This window comes from Oryzias melastigma, linkage group LG8 (genome assembly GCF_002922805.2).
Source record: "Oryzias melastigma strain HK-1 linkage group LG8, ASM292280v2, whole genome shotgun sequence".
NCBI lineage: Eukaryota > Metazoa > Chordata > Actinopteri > Beloniformes > Adrianichthyidae > Oryzias > Oryzias melastigma.
Window position 1 is genome coordinate 23,309,206 of NC_050519.1, and position 10,416 is coordinate 23,319,621.

At 41.5% G+C, this 10,416-nt stretch overlaps 2 protein-coding genes across 6 annotated transcripts in view; both read right to left on the reverse strand.

Annotated features, from left to right (window-relative positions):
• The window catches only part of rogdi (rogdi atypical leucine zipper), a 14,258-nt gene extending 9,791 nt beyond the window's left edge, over nucleotides 1-4,467 (reverse strand). Inside the window, exons 1-3 of one of the 3 annotated variants that reach the window (XM_036213027.1) lie at nucleotides 4,402-4,467; nucleotides 4,122-4,263; nucleotides 3,426-3,497 (exon numbers count right to left, since the gene is read on the reverse strand). In XM_036213027.1, the coding sequence (XP_036068920.1) occupies nucleotides 3,426-3,497; nucleotides 4,122-4,196 (147 nt within the window). In that variant the 5' untranslated portion in view covers nucleotides 4,197-4,263; nucleotides 4,402-4,467. Of the gene's footprint in view, nucleotides 1-3,425; nucleotides 3,498-3,664; nucleotides 4,021-4,121; nucleotides 4,371-4,401 lie in introns of those variants that run through there. The other 2 variants (XM_024291442.2, XM_036213028.1) reach the window with 2 other exon arrangements.
• Nucleotides 4,468-6,510: 2,043 nt separating this feature from the next.
• glyr1 (glyoxylate reductase 1 homolog (Arabidopsis)) overlaps nucleotides 6,511-10,416 on the reverse strand; it is an 18,992-nt gene continuing 15,086 nt past the window's right edge. For all 3 annotated transcript variants that reach the window (XM_024290760.1, XM_036213026.1, XM_024290756.1), the window contains one exon: nucleotides 6,511-7,971. In XM_024290760.1, coding sequence (XP_024146528.1) covers nucleotides 7,897-7,971 — 75 coding nt within the window. In that variant the 3' untranslated portion in view covers nucleotides 6,511-7,896. The remainder of the gene's footprint in view (nucleotides 7,972-10,416) is intronic.

Genomic DNA, 10,416 nt, shown 5'->3' on the forward strand with positions numbered 1-10,416 from the left:
TATTCTAATTAAAAAATATACAATTTGTGCAGATTGTATTCATGAAAGAATGATTATAATAACAAAAAATAATAAGTTGAAAAGAAAAGGATCAGGAATTTGAGCAGAATCAATGCTACATCACAGCTTAGGAACAAGTTTAAGGCCACATAATCGTTCTTCGTTGTTATGAGACTGTGAAGGTCTCATCTCAAGGGAAATGTGCTTGTTCTGCAGCTCAGAGTCAGGTCAGAGTTCACCTTCAGCAGTTTTTTGAGTTCACATTTCAGATTTTGTTTGAATTAAAGGGTCAGACATGTGTAATCCCACAGTTCTCAAAGTCCTTCATGGATTTTATTTCCAGAGGCTTTGTAGCGTCCGGTGGTCCGAGTGGTTTTATAAAGATTCTGGAGTTCAGAATCCACGTACTGTGGATCTGTTTCTTTTTGCGTAGGATTCTTGCGTGCTTAGCCAGATCAGCGTGATATTTGCTTAAATGTTCATTAAGATACACCATAGACCCCTTCAGGTGTTTGCGTTGTTTCATCAGAGCTATCTTGTGCTTTTGATTCACAAACCTGATCAGGATCGCTGGTTTATCTGTATTCTTTCTCTGAGGAATGACAGACCTCAACAGTATTTAGGTCCAAGGAAATCCCTTTAGACGCAAGAAATACTCCAACTTGATTCTCCACGGTCAGGTTTGCTCCCATCACTGATCCATATCATGCATCCTCCTCTCCAGGAGATCTTGGCGATTATCTCGTTGTTCATTACGTGCCTTTTCTTGATGGAAATCTTCCAGGAGTTGGAGCAGCGGTGTTAGCTTAGCTTCCAGCAGGGCTGACAATTTTGGTTCAGAGAGAACTGCTGGGGTTAGCTTAGCCTGTATGTCGGCTAGCGCAGTTTTGAGCTCTGCCAGATCGGCTTCAAGATTTTTCTTCGGTGGCATGTTCAACTCTCCTCGTTGCGGTAGTAGTTGCTGCAGCTCGGTGAGTTGAGGAGAGCTGGAGACACGCGTCCGCTCGTGACCCGGTGGAAAAACGAGCGATGAATTGGGAGATTTAAACATGGATTATTGAGCAACAGCAGGAAGGCAAATGGATCCACATGAAATCAAATATGATTTTTGATGCAGAGAATATGTCATCATTTCAATAAATACTGGAATGATCATCTGGTGGTGTTGTCTGCATTTTTTGACAGAATTTCACCACAAAAATGAACCCATTAGCATCTCCATTCTGTCTGTGCCAAATTATGGGGATAAACATCCGAGCTGCACTGTATGTGGGCCTGCATCAATATTAAAATAATAATAACAATTTTCCCCTCATATTTTTGTGGGTGACACACCGGCTATAGGATGACATCATGAAGTGGGAGGGACCCTCAGGGAGCAAAAGGCGGAGCCTCAGAGATCGAGTCGTTTCACCACTGGGTATAAAAATAGTTCACAAAAATAAATCGTATTTCATAAATAATTTGTTTCTTACGTTGTAAAGATAATGTATGATGGATATAGTTTACTCTGAAAGACTTAAGAAAAGCATGGTACGGTTCCTTTAAGGCAGCATCTAGTGGGAATCAAGTCAAAGTCTCGGTACTTCATATGTGGTGAGTCTAGCTGTGACGACATGTTTACTTGATCATAAAAAGGCCGAGGACATTCAGTACACAGCCTTTAGACGGTGTTGACACAAGAGTAGTCCAAACCAAGCAGAGTTCCCTTTTAGAGCAGCTTGCTCCCACAGTGAGCCTGCAGAAGCCCTCCACCTTCATTTCTGGATTCATGGAACTGATGTAAAAGCACTGATCAGCCATGGGAGGAACAAACAATTCCTGCTGCGTTCAGTCAAAACTCATGATTTTTCTCAGATGATTTTTTTATTTTTTTCCTTCACAAACTGATCTCATTTTTAACCATAAGCCTGTTTTCTCACAGTGAAGGTGTACTTACTGAAGAGGTTTTATTCACCAGCTCCGGCTCTGGGTTGCGTTGCGCCCAGGGGGATTTTTGAAACTTTTGAGTTGTTTTAATTATGGTTTTAGTCATTTCATTTTTTTACATTTTACACAAAAATGAGTGGTGTGTCAAAAAAAAAATTGCAATTTGGCCCCCCCTCCAGCAGACTGGACCCTAGGCGACCGCCTAGCTTGCCTATGCGTAGGGCTCTGATTCCCACTGGTCTCATCTGACCTTTCTTCTGGTAAATGTAGTCAGACAAACTCAAAGTTCAAGCAAACATCAATAAGAAAACAACCTTTTTCTGTTTGCTTTACTTTGTCTAGAGACCGAGAAGATTGAATCAGTCATTTTCATTCTTTGCAGTGTTTGCTGTGTTTACTGATAAGCACTACCAGAACTTTCTGTCTGTCTGGGTACAATTAACCCTGAGTTAATCATCATGGACGATGAATTAACCCCAAGCAGCCATTCTGAAACAGAAGTCTAAGCTTACTGGTGTGTCAGATCAGAGGTTTTTAACCCTTTAGCCCTTGAGGCGTCGCCGGTGACGCTTAAACACAAAATCTTCAACATACTGTAACTGTTCAACCGCTAGCATGATCATTCCAGTAGATTGTGAAGGAGAAAATTGGAATTATCATGCTAGCTGTTGAACAGTTGCAGTTAATCAAAGAGCATGAACACTGGAGCTCCGGTGTTAAAGGGTTAATATCCTGTTTGGGACAGACAGAGATGAAGCCTTTCTGCAGCTCAGAAGTTTACATTTGTTAGATGCACTCAAGATAACACACTGAATGTGAGTGACAAGCACCAACAATAAACAACAAAGCATCGTCTTCAAGACGTTTGTACCACCAGGAGACCGGCGTCACTACAGAGTAGGGCTGCCACCACAAGTCGACTAATTAAAATAGTTGACGACTAATTTAATAGTCGATTAGTTGTTGCTTTATATTAAATGTAGTCAGAGTGTAGTAAAGTTGAAAGTTATGACATTCTTCTAGATTTATAGATTATTTTGGCATTTATTAAGGTTTTTTAGGTTTAGCTATTTTGGCTAATTTAGGATTGTTTCAGTTGTTTATGCTAATTTGGAGTTTAGCTAATATTTCAGTTGCATGCTAGCTGTTTGGTAGACTTAGACTTTTTTTCAGTTTTTTAGGCTAAATTCATATTTAATTAATATTTTATCTGGCTATCAGCTTCAGCGTTTTTAGCTATTATTTTCAGCACCTTCAGATATCAGCACTAGAATCTTTATGGGCCAAATTCAGCTTCCAGCATTCACACTAGTATTATGTTATATATCTAGTTTTTAGTTAGTTTAAAGCTAGTATTTGTTAAGATGTGTGCTTTACATCCAGTTTGTGCATGACCTGATTAGTCAACTAACCTGAAAAACAATCAGTGATTAGTCGTTTGTGGCAGCTCTCGTACGGATACTAGAGAAACAGTGAGGTGGACAGTGGAGCTTCACCTTCAGAACATCCTGCAGCTGCTTGAGGACGGCGTGGACTTCTTCTTTCAGCAGCCAGTTGAACTCCTCCTCCTGTGAACACATGAAGAGCTGCAGATCAGCAGGGCTCAGTCCTCCAGACGTGTCCTCAGTGGTGAAGAACATCTGCAGATGTTCGCGCATGCTCTGGAGAAAGGAAACAGGTGCATACACCTGGCGTATGGATGTTAAAGAGATGCTGCAACAACTGATGTATACACCTGGTGATGGCTTAGGAAGGAAACACGTGACGTCATCCGTCTCATGCAGCCGAGTACGGATGCTGCTGCTGTCCAAAATCAGGTTTTCTGGAGATTTTTGTTTCACCCAAACTCTGGACCGACAGCCGCGCGCGCGCACACGCACGCTCGGCCGTGCAGGAGCCCGTCAGTCGTGCTGTCAGGAGCAGCAGATCGATGAATGCGGACCGACATCACAACCACCACAACAGCGGTGTGAGCGCACGAGCCGCCGCGACACGGCCCCTCTGTAAACAGAGCTGCGGTCACGTGACCGTGCTGCTGTCAGTCGCGCCTCAGCTCGTCGTCGGAACCGATCATCCTTCGCCACTGTGATCCGTCCGCGCGCGCGAGTCCCGGTGGTCAGTCGGTCCCGCGCGCAGACGTCCCCGGTGTGTTTGGGGGCGCTCCCGCCGGGCGGAGCTGCGGAGCGGCTTACCAGCACGGCTCTCTCCACCTGGCTGGCGGCGGACATCTTGGGCAGCTCGCTCACGGATCTCTGCGGGTTCAGCATGGTTGTTCGTTCCGCGGCTGGTCTGGAGGCCCGGGATCGACGACTGTCGTGGAGCGGATCCCCTTAACTACTCAGGAGAGATGCGTTCAAGTCTGTCGGACATCCCAACGTCAGCCTGATGTAGCGCTGAATGTGCGCGAGCTTCACCGCTAACTGCAGTGTTCTGTCTCCGTTCAGTAGAGCAGCTGTGTTTGGACATGCTCACCAGACCAGAGCTTTGGCACTAGTCTCACTGCAGGGCCGTCACGAAAAGAACAATTTATATTTCCGAGCTGCATTCGAATGCATCATGAAGCTGGTCACGCACTTCTTATCAAGGTGGGCCCGCCCACATAGCCAAATTTGGGAGGTCTTCCGGTGTCGCACCACAGTTAATGAACTTTCTACTGAAGTAGGGGTGTGTCACGTGACCTATTCAGGGAAATCCTGTTAGAATTATTTGATAAAGTTTGGGAAGAAGGGAAGTTGAGTGTTCAATGATAGTGTTAGTGCAGTCTGAAAAAGGAGAAGAACTCTGAATGTAACTGTTCTGAATATGAAATCTGGAAGGCTCTGATGAACAGAGATCACGGCTGCAGGTTTAATGACATTGAAAAGACTAACATGATATGGAAGGAAGGAAGGATTGATGATGAAATTAGGAACATTAAATTGGAGATTGCTGGCATTTGAACAAGTGGAGAACTATTACAAGATAGAACTAGATACAGCATTGCCTGCAATAAATAGTGTGAATACTGTTAGCTGCATTTGAATGTTCAATTATCCAAACACAACACTCAATTTAAATGAAATAAAAATGAGACATTTCAGTCAAAACATCGAAACTCTTTGTAAAAGTGATGTTTATGGAAGTTTTTTAGTTCCATCAGACTCTAATTTTTTTTAAACCCCTGAATTTTTATTCTGAATTTTTATCCTGAATTTTTTTTTCAACCCTTGCTTTTTAAACAGCAAAAAACTTCCATAGATGTTAGTGTGGACCTCAATCCAAGCTCTGGCAGAAGCTTCTGTGGTTCAGACTGGAAGCTCTGGGCTGGTTTGGAGTGATCTGGACAGAAGAGTGGAAGGGAAAGAAACTTTACGAGAACCAAACATTTAGGAGAACGTCTGCAAGAGATTTAGGACAGGTTTGGTAAACTGTTGTTGAAAGAACACAAACACTGTGTTCTGCTGTTAAACTTCACATTTGAATGACTGTAACATTTGTGTTTAGCTGTTCTTACTTGAACTTTAATGTTTGGAACACATTGTGCTCAATAAATTGATACCAGGATTTCTTTTGTGACTTCAGTCATAGTTCCATCATCTCAGTGAAACAACACATCACACCAATAACTAGAAACAGTAAAGTCCAAAGTGTGTGGGAGGGTTTACTGTCTAAAGGGAGGAACAGGCTGAGTTCTTTAAATTTAGAGTTAACTTATGCAGATCAAACCAACTCTTACATTCATTGAGTTCTCTTCCAAATTGTCTCCACAGCAGAATACGTTTGTATGATCTGTAAATAAGACAGTTTACCCCAGGCTTGAGATTTCACAAATATCAGTGATATACAGAGTAACTAACAGTGGCCCCCAAACTGAACCTTGAGGAACACCAGCCTTTGACAACATTTTTATTTTACATGGTTTCTTTCATCACACTGCTCTCTGTTATGCAAATAACTGGTAAGCCAAGTTAGGGCAGTCCTCTCACTCCAAACGTGTGCAGTTATTTATTAAAAAGTCATAATTAACGGTATCAAAAGCTTTTTTAAATCCAGGAAGATTCCCACTGCATATAGTGTTTTTCAGTTGCAGATGTTACATCTTCCACAAAACGTATAGGGGCAAGTGAAGATGTTGTTTTTTCTAAGGTATATTGATGGTCATGCAGAATATTGTGTTTACTGATGAGTTCACTCTATAGTAAAAATCTTCTAATACTTTTGCTAATCTCATGGTATCGAAGGTTTTTTCACTTTACAAGGACTTCTTATCGCAAGAGTTTGATTAAAAACACAGCATGTTTTCTTGAGTGACAAGACAAACATCCCTATAAGCCCAAAGATTCTGAGCCTCTTCTAAACTGAACTCTTGTTTTAGAAAGGATTTTTCTAGATTCACCATCTCTTATTTGATTTTTGTGGTTTCTACTGCAAAATACAAGCCATCTATCTGGGTGCAGGTCAGGAATCTTCTTCAGTTTTCTTGTCCTCCATGGTTGACCTTTTTCCTCATGGAACACACCAAACCCAATATCTGTGACTGATCATTGATCCGGCCGTCCGGGCAGCATGTGCAGGGAGAACAGCACAAGGAAACCACACAACTCCATAATCAGGGGAGGATTTATTAAACAGGACAAAAGTCTTTGCATTTCTATACGTACACAAAATCATAAATATCCCCCTAAAGCAAAGTTTCCCCTCATCCGACTGCTGGGGTCCAAACCATAATTTCAATGCAATGAGCAGGATTATATGAGACGCTTCTTTGACAGTCTTTACATTTGAGCTGAGAAATCTACAGAACTGAAGAACAGATGTTAGACAAGAACCTGTCGTCAAAACCAAAAGATCTTTTCATTTTGGGTTATTGGAGACACAAAAGGAACCTATGCAGTTAATGTGGTATTTACAAGTTTCCTCTGAAAACAGTGAAAGGGAAAAAAGTCCAACCTGAATACTGGAGTCCCAACAAGAACCATTCAGACGACAGTCATTCAGCCATCACACGGAGCTGCTCTCACGTCCCACAGAGCGTCACACCTCCTGTGACTTCACTGACAGATTACACATGTGAAATTCATCCAAAATGGTACTAAAATATTTATTTCAAAATTGATTTTAAAGGAGTCAAAAAGCTGAAGACAAAAATGATTTTTTTTTCAGCAGTAACTCAAATGGACCCAAGCAAGTTCAGCCTCCAATATTTAAGTAAAAGACGTCAAATGTTACGTTTTCCTTCAAAAGAACGTTTTTGCAAAAAGAGTAACTACTGTTCTGAGTGGAATACCAGACCAGTGAACCAGCAGGCGATGCAAACGGAAAAATGCAGCAAAGTGGGACTCTGCTGCCGTGTAACAGTCTGATCATTAAACAATTGTGGCTTTGAATACTCCGGTGGAAAGCTCAACACCTCTGATCCTGACTTTACCTAAAACCAAACGGAGTGAAAGCGTAGGTCAGAGAAGTGTCCACATGGGTCTGTAAAGGGTTAATGGTGGCTCTCTCCATCTGTACAGTGTTTTAAGGCCTCAGCACGCGTCGCCCTGTCATCACATCAGATCACAAACATCAACACAAAAGCAGGATCACCTGGAAACCAAAGAAGCCACCTGCACTGAGCTCCGCCCACACAAATAAATACAAACCACTGAGAGACTTGAGGGCGTCTGACATTAAGGCAATGCAGTGACGTGTTGGTGGGGGGTTCACTCATGGATTTATGATAAAAAAAAGAACACTAAATTAAAGACACACTTTAAAAATCAAACAGCACTTCTTTCAGTTTCCTGCATGTCTTCACACAGCAGCCTCCTCACAGCCAGGTCAGTGCAAGCTCAAGGACTCTTCAGAAGCAATGACAGGACTTTGGGGGCAAAAAGTGACTGGGATGGGGGAGGAATTAAACAAAGCACTAAAACTGAAATAAAAACCACTACTGAGAAAGAAAGGAGGGGTGAGAGACGGTGGTCCAGAGGAAATGTGGCCCCTTCAGTGGATGTAGGCCCTGTAGACTGCAGAGATGTCGTTGTCGGACTGGTCCAGTGCTTTAGCCCTCTTGTAAACCTGTGCAGAAACAGACCGGCTGTCACTCACACCATCTGGAGCGTGGGCGTGGTGGTAGATGCATGATGGGATAACCGAAGCAAAAGGAAAGACTTTCCACTCAAAGCGTCTAGTGCAGTCCACCATCATTCCTGATGAACTCAGTGTAGAAATAAAGCTGGACAGAGAATCTAAAACCTTTACTCAAGTACAGTGATAGTCAAAAAGTCTGAGCTCTTTCAGAGACTGACCTTCCAAACTAGTGCTGGACGATATGACGATACATATCGGGTGGGTGATAACGTGTCTGTCGTAGCATTTCTGCTCTATTGTTTATATCGTTTCTAACCTAATTTGATCAGTTATTACACCAAATATATCTTTAAATAGGCCAGGACAATTGCATAGGTGTCGCCTCAACAGTGTGTACACAAAAATGTATATAAGTGAAAATAAAGAAAAATTAAAAAGAGATTCTTCATAAAGAACTGTCTTGTGGTTTTGGGACATAAATCTGCTTTATGTTCTTTGATTCTCACTAACACGAGTTTTATGACAGGCTTTACGTTACTGAACACGAGAGCAGAATGATGGAGCTTGAAGTTGTTTCCTCACAGTTGAAACACATACACTGATGCAGGCAGCCCAACAAGAAGCACTTCAGTAAAAGAGGGGATGTCTGTGGTTTGACTGTATTTTGGATTCAAGACGTCCGACGACGAGCAGGAGACACCAACATGTAAACCATGGTAGGAGTACGGCTGCTTAGGTGTGATTAGATCAGATTCACAAATCGAACCACCATTCTGACTTTTTAATGAAATGTTTGTTGCTATGTGTCTTTTTACTGGATGTATGAAAATTGAAATTATTTGTATTAAATCACCATCATTTATAGTTTTATTTAGAACAGGAGATCAGAATCAACAAAACTGATAAAAACACAGATTTGAATAGAAAGAGATTGTGTGTCATTTTAAACACGGTTTTTAAACTTTATTTATTAATTTTATGCTCTACCTTCTGGTTAAAGTTCAGCAGTAATATACATATCATAAAAAGCATAAAAATCATTCTTGTTTTTGATCATTTATCTAAAAAAACCTGAAAATGTTCTCCACAGCTTTCAAAAGTTCTTCAACATTTTACGTTCCAAGCGTTACATAATGGTGCAGAGCCTAAATGAAATAAGCTGATTCGCATTGATTACATCCACACTTCCCTGCTGTGCAGAGCTGCAGATCAGTGTGAGGCTGCGTTTCTTCAGAATAAGCTGGAGTTACGTTAACTGCGTCAACCGTTGAAGAGTTACCAAAACCAAAAGAATGTAAACACTGGAGCTGAAGCTGAAGCTCTGGGGCCGTTTCAAGAAGCAAGTTTAACAAACTCAGAGTTCGAACCTGTTTGAACTCTGAGTTTTGGTTTCAGAACAGCTGAAAAGAGTTGATTCAATCAACTCTGAGTAGTTGGAACCTGAATCAGGTGTGAGTGTCGTGACCATTTTCTACAAAAAGATCAACACAGCTGCAGCGGTAAAACAGAGAGAAAATATCTGCAGAGTTGATGCGAACGTCTACATTTGAATCATTTCATTTCAGGAGACGAACTAAATCATGTCTGGAGGGTCATTCTGTCACTTGTTCAGTAAGGAATGGTTTTTGGTCTGTCAATAACTTCACCAGTAATCTCTGTATTTACATAAATGACCCCCACACCCACATACGCGCACACACACACACATACACGCACACACGCACATACACGCACACACACAGACAATTTCACTGCACGCTAAAAAGAAACACTGAAGCTGCCTGTTAAAATGAGTATTTCCTTTTTCATTTTCAAGAATTAAATAATATTCCCTGAAAAGTTTTTTTTAGCATGATAAAACGTCTCAGATGCCGGGACTTGAACCCCTCCTTTCACCGTGGAAGGCAGGCGCACACCATCGTACTGAGATCCGGTTTGGCACCTGCAGAACGGTCGATGTTTTGACAAGCATCTCCAGTGTTTAGGGTTTAAATATTTCTGTCACAAACGAACCAGTCTCAAACTAGTATAGAAATATGCCTTCTAGAATGTGAATGAATTGAGCGTCCCTGGAGAACAAATCAAACGCACCCCATACGACACACATGCGCGATGTGTTTGTTTATGGAAGAAATAGAATTCGCGGGTACTGTTAGAGAGAGGAGTGTAAATCCCATTTCATAGTGATGATCAATCCTTTTCTATATCATTTTTTATGTAAGTGTGTTGCATTCAATTAAAAAAACAAGACTACCCTTTTTTAAATACAACACGTTTCTATAAAGATTAAATTTCGGTATAAACAATATAAGAATTATAGTTTTTCCAGAAATGTCATGCATAGAAAAAACACGTGTTTATTGGAACATGTGCACCGTTTTGCCTTTTGTGTGTTCTTCCAGATCAGTGTGTTGTTCTGTCATTTCAAAGAGT